The sequence below is a fragment of the Alligator mississippiensis genome, chromosome 3, assembly GCF_030867095.1.
Source record: "Alligator mississippiensis isolate rAllMis1 chromosome 3, rAllMis1, whole genome shotgun sequence".
In the NCBI taxonomy this organism is placed as follows: Eukaryota; Metazoa; Chordata; order Crocodylia; family Alligatoridae; genus Alligator; species Alligator mississippiensis.
In genome coordinates this window covers 138,940,340-138,958,126 of record NC_081826.1, presented here as the reverse complement: position 1 = coordinate 138,958,126, position 17,787 = coordinate 138,940,340, and the positions used below count along the sequence as shown (strand labels likewise).

General features: G+C 38.5%; 1 protein-coding gene across 6 annotated transcripts in view; it reads left to right on the top strand.

The window, feature by feature from the left end:
* SEMA5A (semaphorin 5A) overlaps window positions 1–7,890 on the top strand; it is a 629,987-nt gene extending 622,097 nt beyond the window's left edge. For all 6 annotated transcript variants that reach the window (XM_059724459.1, XM_059724460.1, XM_059724455.1 and 3 more), the window contains one exon: window positions 1,997–7,890. In XM_059724459.1, the coding sequence (XP_059580442.1) occupies window positions 1,997–2,116 (120 nt within the window). In that variant the 3' untranslated portion in view covers window positions 2,117–7,890. The remainder of the gene's footprint in view (window positions 1–1,996) is intronic.
* Window positions 7,891–17,787: the final 9,897 nt, after the last annotated feature.

The following is a 17,787-nucleotide window of genomic DNA, read 5'->3' as shown; positions in this document are numbered from 1 at the left end:
CTTGTTAGTTTTTCATGCTGGAAGTTGGAGTCAACATCAGAAAAATTAATAATGTTAAAAATTGCAGAAGTTTGAATTAAAAAAAGATTCAGTTGTAAGTATCAAAATTATAAAGATTTTACCATACCCACCTGTATTGCACAGAATATAAACCATTATGATTTGGCTGGTATGCTTATACACTATTAACTATTCCTGGAAGAAACTAGATCATTGCTTAGTTTTTGGTTTAAAATTGTCTTCCCCAATCTGCTATTTTGAAGGCAAATCTGGGCCTTGACAATCGTAACAAAATGTTGCAGAGATTTTTCTGTAGTTCCAATGACAGCAAGCCAAAGGTCCTGTTCCCCTTCCCCTTCTATGCCTTCGTATATGTGATTTAGGTGGTGAACACAACAGGTCAAATTCTCATCTGGCATAGCACCCTGTGAGATGAGCCAGGCAGACTAATGCTGGCTAAGAGCCAGCTAAGTGTCTGGCATGATGAGTATACTGCATGGCCATAGGTTCCACTGTATTATTCATGTTTATGATCTTTTAGAGCACCTGCCCCTTTCAGATCTCTTAAAGTATGTGGGATTGGACAGTCTGAAGGTATGTAGCTCAATACCAGATGTTGCAGAAATTTCTATAACCTGGTTCTAGAGTCCTGATTAGTGACTTTTCTTTTTCATTTTCCCTTTTTCATATTATTTCTTTAAAAAATAGAGGGTTGAAAATGTAAAGAAAATATCATTTTCTGAGATCAATGTGCATTAGATACTTTTGAAAATCCCATTAGACAATTATCTTCATTGTTAATAGCTTTGAAAATCTAACCGTAAGATCAAATGCAATTTGGTTATGTCAGCCCCTAAGCAAGACTTAAATGCAGTTTAGGTGCCAGTGTTACAGAGAGTGGTCTAAAAGTAATTTCTGTTGTTTAATGACTATTTAATATAAAAAGCATAAACAGAACTGCCTACCCTTAGAACTGTTACTAGTTGTTTTGGATTGCAGAATAATTGAGCTACTTATTTTGGAGACTGAGTCAGGAGTTTAGAAGACTGACAAAGGCAGAATTTTAGAAACGAACCACTGGTCACCTTCAGGATTTCTGGATTGCTCTTCAGAAATGTCTGTTTTTTATTATTGAGATGCTTGATTTCTAGACAACCATACTTGGTCAAATTAGATTGTCCTTCTGAGCCAGGGACCCTAAGTTTTCGCCATTCCATTACCTAAGTATAGGAGTCTATGGGCCAGATTTTTTGCTACACATTGGATGTCTAAGTGGACCTAGGTGCCTAAGTGTGATTCTGTTTCACACTTCTCAAATCTTTGAAAAACTGTTCATGCAAAAAGTGGGTGGTTCCTCTTCCTCTTTGCTGCTTTTTTGTAACTCAGACTCAAAGTCAGATTATGGTGCATTACCAAAGTAGATGCATTACTGCATTTTCAGGACTTGAATATGGGGAAATAGGATCACACTTAAGCATATAAGTCCACTTAGACACCCACTAGGTAAAACAGAATCAGGTCTTGGCTCTAACCAAACAGGATCTGGCCCTTAGTGCCTAAATCACTTCTGAAAACCAGGCTTAGGCTTCTAAACCACTTAGATACTTTTGAAATTTTGACTATAAAAAATCAAGACGTGCATAAGAAATAAAGCAAAAAAAAATGTCAATAAAGCTATACAGAGCCATTTTGACAATGAAAATATTGCAGGAAAGAATGAATATAAAAAGCAACTGGTAATTTTCAGGTATTCTTAAATATATATGTGTGTATCTATGTATGTATTGCATTGCTGGTGTACAGAAAAATCTAGCTACTGAATGAAGGACTTGGACATAGATGAACACATAATGCAAGTGTTCATAGTGAATGTGCCCCTAGACTGCATTTTTGTCTAAAACTATGACTCCTGAGGTTTGCCCCCAAAAATCACTTTAATTAAATAATGCTTACTGACTCCCCTCCCCCCCCCTCCCTTTTCTTATTCTTTTTCCAGGCATTTAACAAAAACAACCTGATCCTGGAGGAGAGAAACAAATACTTCAATCCTCATCTAACTGCAAAGACCTATTCTAATGCCTATTTTACAGATCTCAATAATTATGATGAGTACTAATGGGCTTGTGTATTTTTTCGGCCTCTTGTAACTCCCCAGTTCCCCAAGGCCTGTGCTACATGACCGCCCATGTGTTTGAGGCTTCAGAGATGAAATTTGGAGACATTTCAAGCATACTCCAAGCCATCAGTGTCCCATTGCTGCCAAAAACACCTGTATGTGACATGATGTTCCCTATTGCAGAAAGTAAAAGTTTGGCCGACAGTATCAAGTGTCAAGATAGCACCTGGGCTTTGCTGAACAAGTCATGAGGAGTATGTCACTTTGTTCAAGTTTCTTAATGTTGGGTCAGATGTTGCTAACATGTTTCTAACTATTTCATTGAGTTCTCAAGAAGTTATAACCCCTCTAAAGAGTGTGCCAGGAATATGACTTTCATTTCCTTTTGGACATTGCCACCTTCTTTCCAGAAGAATTGAGGAAAAAGCTCTGCTCCTAGCAATGGTCCCCTCTAAGGAATCTTGGTGACATCATACTGCCAACAAATGTACAGAACATTAATTTAAGTGACAAGGAGAAATTTGATATTCTGTAGGTACTCCAAGCAGTCTACAGTTTGTCTGCTTTGACTGCAAAGCATTGTCTGAAGTTCTTGGAGTCTATTGAGCTATCTGGCCCTTGAAGAAAACAAAATATATACTAAGGGCTTCTTGTGACAAAAGGGAAATCTGCAAAGTAGGTGGTTCCAAGTTGTAAAACAGTTCAGGTGACAAAAAGCCTTCATCTTGTTTGTTTTATTTTGTTGGGAGGCTGAGGGGAGGAAGACAGGTGGGGAGGGCACATTTGAGCGTTTTCTGCATGTCGTTAGTAAACTAGCGTTCTTGTAGCGTATGGACTTGCATGACTCATGGCATTCCAAAGACTTCCTCTCTGTGGCGTGCTCATACAGAATACACTTGTCTGGTCCCTTGTAGCATTCAACGTCATGCCAGTCACTGAAAGGAATACCATACCTTGATTTTTTCACCATACTCTGTTCCTGGCACTCTTGCAAACATATGAATAACTGTAAAATTGCTTTTCTTTTTACACCTGTCTGACAAAAAAAAAATCATGGAGTGTGAATGTGTTATGAAAAACATTGTTTTCATCTTATCGATGTGTCTGATCCAGGCTAATCAACCCCTCCAGGAGCATTAATAATATTGTTTAAAGTGAGCTTCCCATGAGGATTTATTGATGTAAATATTTAAAGTATCAGCTGAGTTTTAAGATGTCATTTGTGATTTCTTGTGCAATGGCAGGCAAGGGAACAGAAGCGATCCTCAAATTGTTGTGCCATTTCTCTTTGTGTCCTCCTACCCCACCAAACCTCTGATATCTTTATTTTTGGAACAGCAATTCCAGCTGTACCACTGAAATGAAAATGGCAGGGTTGTGTGCCCTTTCTTCAGCCCAGAGGTCCAAAGAATGTTTATCATAAAAGATACGTTTCAAAGCTTACTAGTTGTTATTCTCAAAGAGTTCAGAAAAGAAATTAAACAGTGAATGTTAAGGTTTAAATAGTTGCCTGTTTTTAAAGTATACAATATGCCAAGAGTATTTCAAGGCAGGGAAATGAAAAGTGGGGATGTTTCAATTTTGAAGACTTGTTCTTTAGGGCGTGGGGTAGTTAGTTAGACACCTAGAGGAAACACCTGTAAATGCAAAATGTTAGAAATAAAGTCACTCAAAATTTTGCAGTATAAACTATGCAAAAATGCCAACAAATGTAGAATTGCATGTGAGGGTGTGCACAGCTATGGTGGCCTTGTTATTTATATGGCCAGGTTATGGATTGACAACAAGACTACATTAATTCCTCAAACCATGCCTAGGCAGACAGGGTTCTTTGGGTAAATCTGATATCTTTTATTAAACCAACTCAAATAGTTGGAAAAATTCTTTTTAGCAAGCTTTTGGGGACAAACGCCCAGGCTGAGGCTGCGTCAGGCTGAGGAAACATCAGGCTGAGGAAGCGTCTACAACCTACACCCCTCAAACCATACCTATACATTGTAGTGTGCTATATTTTTGAATGGGGACAGTTTTGAATACTATACTAAGCTTTCCACATCTGCTTTGCAGTAAAATGAGAAAATGCAAAGAAAATAGGCTTGGAGAAGCCTTCCAATATGAGCCCAACTGAAGGACCTTCAGGTACTTACCAAGGGAGAGTTCATTTTACATCTTATGCATTATTTGTGTGCAATATATTTATACTACACTGTGCTCACAGCACACATTTACATTCACTGAAAATAATTAAGATGGGCTTCCTAGTTGTTTTTATTGGATTGTTCTCAGTATTCATTTTAACTGTCTGCTAAAAAAAAAAAAAAAGCCTCTACTCTGACACAAGTTCACTTCAGAAAATATGGTGGTACTTGTCCTCTATTATTTACCATTGTTGTAGTAAACTTTTGATTTGATTTCTTAAAAAAGAAATACTGCCTACTATATTTATTTCCCTTTGGTAAAAGGAAAACACCTTTGCAAAAAAATTTAGTGGAATGGATAGAGGGGTGGGGAAAAAGCTTTCCAAATGATAACAGTTGTGGCATTACAATCATTCTGCTCCTACTGAGAAATAGACATTTTCATTTAAATTATATAGAGACTAAAACCTGTACTGCTATCACTGCCAAAATAAAAATACTAGAAGCCCCACTTTTCTTTCCTGCTCCTCTACTAATAGCAGCATTAGTTTGGCTTCTGTATTTTAAATTTACATTTTTAGTTATTAATGCCACACCTTAAAATATTTAAAATATTTATCTTTTTTATTTTAATCTTTTCATTAAAATGATCTGAAATGAGTTAGCATGTTCCTCTGCAATAGTTTTTGAGGAACGTATATCTATATATCAAACTGTTTTCCATTCCTTGTACATACAGATATATAAATAGATATATACTGTATTAGATAGGCAATAGTAATATTATTGGGATAAATCACAGAACCTTACATTTAATTGTAATAACCATGTGCCTTTGACCACCTCTCCTACATCCTAACCCCTGTCTATCTCCCATGGGACTGTTTCAAACATTCCTAATCTCTGAGCAGCTGTAAAGGAATGTCATTTTTCTTTAAAAGAAAAATCAACCTTTTTTTCTTGGATGTGGAATTTATCTCCCCAAATGATCCCATCCTAAGTCCCAAGACTGAGCAATATTCAGTCCTACAGCCAAAAAAAAAAAGTAATTAATAATTTTAGGTCCAATAATTCATGTTCCTTCAAGGTAAGGAAGAGATCTCTGTGTGTTTGTATGGGGAAGGGAATCCCAAGCTTTCCAGTGGGACTAGAACTGAAACCAAATTAAAGGCAGGAACACTTTGGATGTAGAAACACTGTTTTAGGTAAGGTTAGAGATATTTAAAATGTATTATCTACACTTATATTTTCTGCTTCTGTGTCCTGCACAGTCATACACATGGAATAAATGGAGCCTGGCCTTCCAGGCAGGGAGATGCAAAAAATAGTCCCAATCGGATTGGGTTTTATATTCTTCCAAGTATTTCTAAAACTATTCTCCCCCCCCACACACACACACACCTTCTGAACAAGGGGAAGTGTTGGGGGGAAGTGGATTCTGGTATTTGAAAGCACAGATGATAAAAAAATTAAAAAGCTGCACCATAGCCAGTTTCACATAAACCAGTAGGCTTTGCTTGCGTTGATATAAGGAGAAACTTCGACCCTTCCAACATTGTTCTGTTCTGAGTGCCTGCCCTCTCAAATTCAATGCAGTACCCTGATGCACACAATTCTGTCTCTGAGGTAGCAATCAGTTCCACACAATATATTCTATTACTTCTGTCCTGATAGCATTCATTTTTAAATACTGAAATTTTGCACTTAATGGAGTTTAAAAAAAAATCTCTGGTGTCAACCAAAATGTCACTGGTTAAATCTGTTGCTTTTATTTCTGGGTAGTACTGACTAAAGGAAAGTCTTGACACTGGAGGGTAAGGGCTAATTTCTGGTTCATCCTTGTGTGCCTAAGTGGCTTGTGCATAGCCACGTATCTGCATTTTTTGGCACTTACGCACAGTTTGGATTCCAAGTAGCTATGCTTGCCCTGCACGTCCCTATCAGGCATGCTCAGTGGGCTGCACAGGTGCTTAGGGGGAACATCAGGTAAGACCTGAAACTGCAGTTATAGAAAACCACAATTAGTAGGTGTCAAATGGAGAAGATCTTTCCTTTTTTTAGCACAATAACCTAGTGGTTAGTGCACTAACTAATGGAGCAGGAGTCTAGGGTTTAAGTCTACCCTCAACCAGGAGATGAACCTTCATCAACGCTTCTCAGCAAAAGGCTCTACCCACCAGGCCATGGGCCGGGCATTGTCCAGAGCCCTTTCCAGCCCCTCTTTTGTAGCTGGCCCACCGGGCAGCCAGAAGGGGAAGATATATGAGGCCAAGAGTAAAACAGTCAGTGAAGAAAGATGATGACTTAGTGCGATAGATGTTACCCTGGGAGGGCACCCTAGTGGGGCAGAAGCGATTCCACTGTTGCTTATCCACTTTATCTAATACACATTAAATGCAAGGTAAAGAAAAGCCATTGTAGGAGGGGAGGCCTGAACCCAGGACCCTCCTCCTCCATTTTACTTCAGGCACATACATGCAGACTTGAGCAATCTTACTCTGCCGCAGGTGGAAACAGAACTCAAACTAAACATAAGCATCAAAAACACTTACATGGCTATGTAAGTACTATTGACATCCATGTCAGTTGGAGAGGATTTGTCATCGAATAGTTCAAATTATAGCTGCGCAGGTCTAAACATTCTGGGCTTGATTCAGTATGGGATGCACAGGAGTGCATTACTCAGTGGCTCAGAAAATCCACTACTGTGATTGCAGATTTTATCTTGTATTTGGATTTGAATCTAAACACTTTTATACTCACCTAAGGTTTCTGTTGATGGAAGCTTTTTCAGCTATCTGCAGTGGCCTGCTGCTGCAGCCGTGTGGTTCAGATAAAACTAATCAAAAAATGCCTGACTGGGATTAGGGTTTTCACAGTAGAGCAGGGAATAAAATGGGGTCAAAATGGCTTTGATTTTGTATGCTGTCAAATATGACTAATTAAAATCCTGGAAGGGTGTAGGGTATTGTGTACATTAAATGGAAGTAGTCATTAGCTTTATCAGAATCCCACAGTAACCTTTGAGAAATATCATGTCAGTGTTAAATCAAGAGCCACAAAGCACTTACATTAAAGAAAAAAAAGTGCTCAGCACATCTGACCATATGGGCACTCAAAAGAGAAAAAAAGGGAGCTTGAAGATGTAAAGGAAATTTTAATGAAAAGAAATATTAAATAACACCTCTGCTGATAATGATAGAACGATGAAAGCCCCGATTCAGCAAAACGTGAACATGTTTATCTCTCAGTACAAGAGTAGCTCTACTGAAATCAATGGAACTTAAGCCCATGCTTAGAGCTATTCATGTGCTTAGCTGCTTTGCTGGATCAGAGCCTAAAACTCCCATTCTGCAAACACTGAGCATTTTTCTTACTGTGTCAATGAACTAACTGAGGCCAATCACACATGTGGTAAAATGGGTACAGAACTGGGCCCCAACTGTACTACTTCTGCAAGAGCCCATGGAAAGTAGCAGAAGAGGACTGCGCTGGTACCAAACATCAGAACTGAACTGAATGAAAATCATTTGCTTTCTGATCTGGGCTTTGATATCAGGGAACTGATATGTGTTCTTTGTGTGGGATATTTGAATTCATTTTTTTCTTTGCTAAATAAAATGGGTTACAAAACAAGATGTTTGGCTTGGCTTGATTTAAAAGACACGTTTTCCCAGACTACAAAATGCTATAGAATGGATCCAGGAATATTTTTCATTTCAAACCAGTGTTCAGTTTGACTAGCCTCTCTAACAGATTTCTCCATCTAACCTAAACTGATCCTTAGGGACCATGTTGCCACATTATGAGCCTCTTGGTTCACAAATACATGAATGTGTCTTTCATGCTATTTGCTTATCTTGGCTGCAATTAAAATGTCTTTTTGGTGCTCTTTTTTGTTTGTTTTTGGAGGTAAATCTGGTATGGTGCAAGGTACAGGCTTCAGGAGAATGGGGAAATGGCATGCCTTGGGAATTTTAAAATTACAGTAGCTAGAATGGAAGGAAATATAATGTAAGAAATAGCACAGGACTGGGAAGGAGATAGGATGAATGATCTAATAAGGTTTTTTCAGGTCTGTCTTCTGTGCTTGGGGTGATGTGCCAAGGGAATCCATCCCCCTGACAATTCTGATGTCAAAGAGTTTGTAGGTGAAAGATGGGCCAGCTATTTGAACTCCAAGCTCTCTTAGCAAAGGAAGTAGGAGTAAGTTATAGGGCACTGTGAACTGATGACTTGGCTGACTCATTACTTAAATTGCACACAAATGTTAACCCTCTGCTTGAATGATTGTTCATCATTTGCAAGACCAAATGAGACAAACCTTTTGCCCCTTAAGTAATCAGGTCTATCAGCTATTACAGCCAAGCACCTGGCAGGAGAGTCCATGTATTTCAGCAGATGCTTAGGCAAAGAAATGTCACTGTTTGGCAGCAGGGATAAAATTAACAGAATGGAGACCTTTTCAAGAGCTGGATATGTGGATGGATATCAGCTTCTCCCAAAACTGGTCAGTATTTCTGGACAGATGTCATTTTTGCTTCCTCATAAGACTCTTAGATTTCCTAATTTGATCTCTTTTGCACCTGACCCCCTCTTGCTGCACCAGATCAGACACCTGTATTCTCCTTGACTCTGAAGAGAAGTATACATGGCTCCCTTTAACTGAGAGTTTATTTGCATAAGAATGCAGTTCAGACCTAATTAAAGAAGTGCATGCTTGTGTGTTTAACAAATTTAACTAAGATGCTATAAAAGGCTGTATAGGTATTTTTTTACCCCTTAGTTTAAACCAGGCATATTTTTTTTTATTTAGTTTATTTATTTAGTCATAACGGTTTAAAGTAGACTAGACTTTACTATTTTTAACTTGAAAACAGAGTAGCTACACAGAGGTTCCATCTGTTTAACCAGACCGTTTTGAAAATTATATAAATTTAACAAATGCAACTTTCCTATATGGATGGGACTTCACTTCTAAGTGGTGCACAAAATTGCTGTATATCAACATATCCCATCCCAAGGGCTGAGAATACAGAATCACTTCCCCATCATATTTGCTCCAGTATCCACCAACCATATTTAATGATTCTTACAGCAGAAAGTTTCATATAAAATTCTCCCTTGTCTTAGCTACAGCAATGGGCATAGACTAAAATTAAAATATTTATCAAATTTCAAAGCAAGGCATGTCAAAGGAACTCTAAGGTTTCATCTTCTAAATAAAGAAAAAAAATTGAAGACAGCTGGGCTGGAAAAGTAATTGGTTTCATACCTGTGTGCTGAAAAGTGCTCTGTGTTTAAGCAACATTATAAAAGGTCATCATTGACTTTGAAAGGTTGTTTTTGATTGTAACTTACTGGGACTCAAGGGACATAAGTCTCTTAGAAATATTTTCAGAAATGGATATGGCTGGAAAAAAAAATGCCACTGCTTGTAATAATAGGGTAAGTGGTCTCTGCAGAGAATCTTACTGGGATGGAGGTCACACCAACCACCCCCTAAATGCCAAATGCTCTTGGAAAAACTGCCAAGGCTTCAAGGGAAGGATCTTCATTTTTAAGAGGAAGACCAATGCAGTGGCTAGAATGCAGGGCTTGGACTTCAGCGAGTTGAGCCAAAGTAATCCCTTTGAAGACAGAGTTATTTTGGGTTAATTTCACACTGATTAGAACTGAAAGGAGATTGTGAATTCCAAGCTTTGTTCATTCTGTACCACTTGATTTGCTTTGTGAGGTTTTCAAAGCCTCAGTTTATCACTCATTACTTTGTTTCCCTGTCTGCAAACAAACTTCTTAAGAGGGCCTTGAGGATGCTATCATTTCTCATCCCTCTCAGGTTTTTGGGAGTCTTCATTCACGACCTCTTATAAAAACTATGGAAACTGCTGCACGGAAGGTGTCATAGAGCTACCTAGTATAATTAAGCTAAGTACTTGCCCTGATAATAAGGATGAATCAAACTGCATGATTTCTGTGGAATGTGTAAAAACAGCTCTTTGCCTCTGAAAGGGAAGATTAAACCAGGGCCAGATACTCAGAGATAAGAAAAAAGGAGGTCTGGAATGGCAGAGGGAGTAGATAGGTTCTTGTTTAATTTGGATTGGAAAGTTAGAAATGGAAAAGCTTGCTAGGCCCAGCCAAGACCTTGGCCAGTGCAAGATTGGACCATCAAGTACGTTACAGTTTTTAATCTAATCTAGTTATAAAAGTCCAAAGCAATTGAGCCTCTAGAACAGAAACTTATCCTGAAGATACAATACAGTTTGCTTCCAGCAACTTTTCCCTTATATTCAGCATATCTTGGTTTTTCCTTTTTCCATTTTACCCATTACTCATAGTCGTACCCCCTCTTGTGCTGCATGAAATAATTCCTCCCTACTTGAGGTGTTGCTCCCTTTAGATAGTCACAGGCTGTTAGCATATAATTAATCTTCTTGCAACCAGGCACACCTCTGACACCACAGACAACTGTTACATCATTAAAATAAATAGCCTAACACATTTACCACTTCTTACTTTCCTTACAAACCAATCCGTCTACTTCCATAACCACTTTTGTTGCCTTGTCTTTTAACTCTCTCCAATCATTTTTTTTTTTTTTCCTTCCTAGAAAAGTTGCATCCAGAAATGAATATCATATGTCAGGTATATAGTGGCCCAAAACTGTTTAGAATCACACTTATTGTTGCTTTGCTCCATTGCGTGGTGCTTTGTGTCTGGATCTCAAACTTCACTGACCCTTCTTATAGCCATACAGCATTGCAAACTTTGATGCCCACTATAACACCTATTTCAATAGGTTTCCCTTGCTCCAGCATATATTGGATTTGTTTTTTCCCCTCAAGTACTTTACTTCGCATTTTTCCATATTAAACTTGGCTTTTGTTGCTTTCTGCTCACCTTTTCAGTCTCTAGTTCATGTTCTATTGCTACACTGCTTGAATATTTTCATAATTCCTACCCATTCAGTAGTGTTGGGAGTGACATTATAGCCACAATAGTCCAGGAATAATGCAAGAAACAAGGATTTTGTGGTTGATATCTTTTATTGGACCAACTGCGTGGTTGCAATAAAGTTAGACAAGTTTTTGAATGCAAGACGGGTCACCTGAAGAAGAATGGCTTGTTTTCTAAAGGTTATCTAACTTTACCCCAGCCATGCCTACCCAGTTCATGTTACTTGGCAGTTTTGTGAAATTTGCTTATTACTCCCACTTTCAGGTGTTGAAAGTCAATACAATTGGTTTTAGCATATCCTCACAGTACACACTATACAGTTCTCCCAAGTCAGGACTTTTAATATTTGTCCTTCGGCATGCATATAGCCTCTTCTCAGTCAGCAAAATAGGAATCCAGTCTATAAATAATTCCTTTTTGGAAGAGCAGTATCAAATGTTTGACTAAAATCCCCATAAATAACAAGGAAAGTGCTTCTAGTGTTGCCATTCAGCCTTGAATAAGAAAAGCCCTTCATGTTTGGCACAATTTTTTCTTTAAAATCTCAAGCTGTTTGTATTGTTGATGGTTCAGTTACTAGTTAGGGCCACAGTTCAGGGAAGTTCATAAGCATATACCTAAGTTAAATGTGTTTATATGCTTTCTTAATCAACGATTGGGTGACAAATCTGAGTTACCCCTGAGTGTTTGCAGTGCTGAGCAGTAGCAATTTGCACGGATGTACTTTGGAAAAGTGTTCAGATGTTCAGCCTCTCTGGTCCAAGGTCTACTAATATCAGCAGATGTTCAGCCCCACTTGTGATTTGGCCCAAAATGTTATCTTTCTCATAGTACTTGCTCCATTAATTTATAGGGTGTCATTTAGTGGGACAGGATGAGAATTTTCAAGATTGCTCCTCCTCCTCTTTTCAGAAGTCTGATGTGCTCCTTGTAATACATTTTTAATATAAACAATTGTCAGTGATGTGTTCTTTCACCAATTCACTTAAAATGTAATAATACAGACAATTTAGTTGTCCTCAGATGTTTCAAGAATCCCTTTTCTATTCTGTACCCATCGTTATTTCATGGATTATTCTCTCCTTACTAATAGCTCAATTGTTTTCTATATTTTTCTTTGGAAACATAGCTTAGCTTTTCATTTTGACTCTTCATTAATGTCATCCCAGTCCATACTAATGCAACTATTTTTCTTTCTAATACTGCTTTTTCACCACTACACTTTAAAAAAAAACAAAAACAAAAAAAAACAAACAAAAAAAGGCCTTTCTGTTCCCTTCCTACCAACCAGCACTGGCCTATTTTTTACATCATATTGTTCTATTTTTCTTGTCTTGGTTTTTTTTTTTTCCTGAATAGATTTATTGACCATGTACATTTGTACTTCTTCCTCGCTTCTGTTTCCAGTCATAATTATCATTTAAAAAAAAATAACAAGCAATCTTGATATAGAGCAATCTCTTGTCAAACCTGATTGGGATTGTGTGGCCTACAACTGAAGAAAAAGTAAATTTGCCACTAAATATAAGGCCTGAACTTGGTGAAAAAGCTTTGACTTCAAAGCAGGCCTGACCCTCAGATCTAGACTCAGGCTGATGCAACAGTCTCTTGCTTGTTTTCTCCTGCCCTGCTTGTGAGCGAGCAGTCTTCTCCACCAAGGGCATGGCTTTGAGTTTGGAGAAAGGAAAATTTTACAGAATTGCAGGTTGGTTGGGACCTCAGAGCTCATCTAATCCAAACCCAGAGTACTAACCCATCTTTTAAGAGTGTAAGAGAGACATTGTCAAAGCCAAAACCTGTAGGTAAGATGAGAATTAATGTCACCTTCTCCGCTCAGCAAGACTTCAAATAACAATAATTTATTTGTTAGGAATCTATGACATGACTTCTGAGATACAAATCTGTATGAGGGTCTGAAAACAGATGGAAAGATACCACAGAAACATTGACCACAATCACTCCAAAGTGTAGTATATTTTAACTTGATCAAGCAAAGCAAATCTACAGATCAATTTCCATTTAAGTGGAAATGAAGACCAGTATTTTCAAAATGAAAAATCACATCTCTAAATTCATACAGGGGGCATTAAACATAAATTACTTGATGTTCAAGCTGGCTGTGCACACAGTGCCCAGGAATGTAAGTGAGGAGTACATGTTCAGCACCTCTGAAAATCAAATGCTGATGTACAGATTTAGGTTCCTACTTTGTACAACCATGCTTGAGAACATTGGCTCAAGTTCACTTTTTAAAAATTACTTGTACCCTTTTATAGGGTCAGCATTTGATTTATTTCACCTGTACAATAGTTTTTGCAATAAGAAACAGATGTGGCTGGAGAATGCTTTTAAAAATAATTGCTTTCACATGTGTCCCACTCTGCTCAGGAGCAGAAAATGAAAAGAAGCTACAATGCTCTTTATATTTCTCCTTTTAAATGCATTTCAAAGATCAGTGAGCCATCTGCCCTAGGCAAGGAAGATAATTAATATACATAGGGCAATTAATGTGCTTTAAGAGTTTGGGCTTTTTCTTATTGTTGAGAATGGAAATAAAAGGAATGTTCAAATTTGGCTTTGTGAATGGCAAGAAGTGAGATTATATATATAATCTCCTCCCACAAACTAGAAAAATTAAGTTGAACCCATTCGTTTCAATGTTACACCTGATAAATGGGCACTAGGGCTAGGTATAGATATTAAAAAAGCCTGAGGCAGAATTGATCTAAGTTATGCAGTTTCTGTAAGTGGTGTAGTTCAGATCAGTAGCAAACAAAACACACAGCTCCACTTTGGTGGGGCAGGTTCTGCCATTTCTTAGACTGGGTCATGCCAATTTTAAATCAGTCTGTGTCGAACATCTGTTCTGGTATGGGTATAGACCAGTTTCCAATCCTTTATATCTGTAGTGTCTGTACCTGGCCTGAGTGTTTGATCCAAGGTCTACTAATATCCATTGAAACCGTGCCATTGTCTTCAATGGGTTTTAAATCAAGCATTAAACAAGACCTATTCCCCCTTCTCTGCCCCACCTTCACCCCTGCAACTGCTCTATATTTGGGAGTTGATCTGCTAGAGAAACAACATGTTGAGCGTCATGTTACACAAATAGATTGCTGCAATCTTGTTCTGTATGCAGATGTCTACTTGTGTGTCCAGAGGCTACCTCCTTTTACCAGCTACATGGGCTAATTCAGTGGCTCACCAGTATTTTGCAAGAATCTGTGGTGGCAGTGTTCTCAGTACGGTAGCTGAGGTGTATTTTTAGAAGCTGTATAGAAATTGTTTTCATCAAGTTGCTGGTATGTACTTGCAGTGAAAATTTGCTTCTGTGACAGGAATGTTTTTTGGCAGTGGGTGGGCTGATGGGGAGACAAAAAATAGGTGAAAATTATTTACCTCTATTTTCTACATGGTTCATTTTATCACCACTTGTTTTCTGCTTGTTAAACACTTCTGAAGAGAAGCAGCTCATCCTATGAGTGTAAGAAACAAAATAAAGTTTCACATGGCACACACTAAAAAGCTCTCCCAGATTGTTCTGATATAGATCTCTGTAGATCTATATAACACACACACACACACCTGCACACGTGTGTGTGTGTGCACACACATGCATGTTTCTCTATCACATTCATTAGGAAGGATCTCAGACCAACACCTCGGATGTTGTAAATCAGCATCATCACTGGTGCCAGTGGAGTCCTGCTGATTTACAATGGTTTGGGGCTACAACCTGTTTTTTTCAGTGCATATATTAAAGCTCTCATGAACTGTGGAACCAGTTCCTCTTCCCACTGAGATCAAAGACATGACTGTCATGGATGTCAGTAGGAGTAGGACTAAGCCTAGGGTATGAAAACGTTCCCCATTCATTTATGTCTTTTGATTTGTCTTTGTATCCCATGTGAAAGACACCATGGAACACCTCCCACACCACCTATTGTCTTGCTCCAGTCCCTGAAAATGTTAACACATCTACACTTGTAACATGCCTTCACCTCTAAACTTTAGACCAAGCCACAAAGAGCAGTGAGGAAAAGGAGGATCCACCTGCTTTTGCATTCACTGTTTTTTCAGACTTGAGCAGAATGGAGTAGGATCACATGTAGGCAGCTAAGTCTACTTAGACACCTAATATAAGTGCTATAGAATCTGACTCTAAATGTCATCCACATACACCTTCCTGACATGAGGACAATTAAAACCTCAGATATTTTTTTGACCTTTCTTCAAAAAAAAAATATTATAAATGTGTTTATCCATGATGTTGTTTGTTACTGGCACTTGTAAGATCACACACTAAAGGAAAGCTGGCATATAACACCAACAAAAGTCAGTTTTCTGATGCAAGTTGATAATATGAGTTGCGCAGATATTTGATGGTTAGCAAATTAGCAAGCAAGGGTGCTGACAGTCTTTATCACTGGAGAAGTATATATTGATCAGTAAAGAGAAACAGCCAACAAGCTACTCAAGCAGTCAATAAAAATTGATTTTAATATCTTCCCAGTTTCCTTACCAAGGAAAACATAAAAAAATGTCTGAAAGGACCAATTAGTGATCATTAGGAGAAATATAGTCCAACTTACTGCAGGACTACCTGCCAGTTGCATATCTTACTCCATGCTTTGTAAGTCTTCAGTCCGAGACTAAAATGCATTGGAAAATCAATGTGCTAGGTATTATACCTGACTCAGAAAGTATTTTATTACACATACAGGTCTAATTAGGGTCCAGTGTTTTTCCCAGACTGTAGCAGCTTGATTGTTTCATAATATACAGTATAAAATAGTATTATATATTTTTTGTACTTACATTTATAAATAGTTTCTCATTTAATTGTATGTGGGCATTGAAAATAAATCCTTACACTTTAGGAGATATCCTAATATTGATGGGGTGGGGGAGGTTGTGTGTGTATGTGTGCATCTTTACTGATTCTTTTTTGGAGGGTTATTTGCCACTTCTGTTTCTAAAGACTCAGAGACCAATTTATTTATTTTTCTCAGATAAGCCTGTTGGCATTGAAAGCTCCTTATGTTTTATGTTGAAATGAGAGTGCCCCCTTTACACATGGAAGTAAAGGCACCATAGGATCTAATGTGCAACCTACACAAATGCACTTCCTGCCATGCCACACATGAATGATTGTGGGATTACACATTAGATCCTATCACACCTTTATTTATTGTTGGTGATGGGGGAGCCCAGTCCCAGGCTTCCCCTACACCACCAAAAAGCAGGGTCCCACAGCTGGGAGTCCCCCCCCCCTCTGCTGATGGGGCTCCCAGGCGAAGGGGCGCCCCATGCATCCCCATGGCTGAGAGACCACCGCCACTGCAATCCAGCCATGGGGCCCTAAGCATCCCCAGGGCTGGGAAATCACAGCAGCACTCCACAGTGCCTGCAAGATCCCAGCAACCATGGGGCACTGCTGGGACACAGCATCTGCAGCTACCAGATGCAGTCAGGACCTAGAGTCCTGTCAGCTGTAGGGACTTTTGGGGTACAGCCGGGCCCAAGACTGCCATCAGTTGCAGAGACGCTCATCCCCAGCTACACCATAGTGGCTGGGAGATCACAGCAGCTGCAGTCTCCCAGCCACTGGGGACTGCCTACACATGCAGATTAAAGCTGAATAGAAACCAGCTACAAAGATATTACACCTTTTTGAGCAATAACTTTATATTTGGTTGGACCTTTTCAAGGCACCATAATTCATTTGCACATGTAGCCAGTCTACATTTACCATGCAATTAACTGGGTAATTGCGTAATAGAGATATCATATAGAGGGGGCCTAAATGGTAGAGAACATGTTGACCAACAGTAGCACCTCACCTCGGAAGTAGGGTACATCCCATGAGGCCTACCAGCATATGTACAATGCAATAAGACCTTCATGTAATGCACTCAAATCCATCATTAGGAAATGGCCCATTGCCAAGACTGTGACAGCTAATGTCGTCAATTGAGCTAAATGCAATGTCCAGGATTACTACCAACAGTGCACGTTATCATCAAGATGGTTTCATCTGCTGAGAAGTCAAAAGAACTGGCCCTCTGAGTAACTGTTTGTTAGAAAATGGTAAACCAATGGGGTTGCCCTCAGTCAACTGTATCAATACAATAATACAAATATTTTTAACTGAACAGAAAAATTAGTGGCTTACCTATTACAATCAGCTACAGGCTCTAACACAATTATAATGAAGTACATTTTGAAATTTGTATCAGCCCTTTTTGCCATCCCTGCTTCCTTCCAGAAAAAAATGAACAAATGGAATCAGTAAGCTGGAAAACATTTTCTTATTTCCTAATTAAACTTTTCTCCTGTTCATGTACCTCCAAGCTGTAAAAAAACACTTAAAAAAAAAAAAGTGTTTAAAATGTCTTGCTGCCACTTAGCAAGTATTAAAATAAAATAAGTTCTGGTGCAGTGTTACTTGCTATCTCATTTCCTTTAAACAAAAACAATAAAAACAGTGATGTTTTTCTTTAAGCAACTGTTTCTGAAACAAGTTTCTTTCAATTTTAGCTGTTTGCTCAAACCTAAATTCCCTGTAAATCA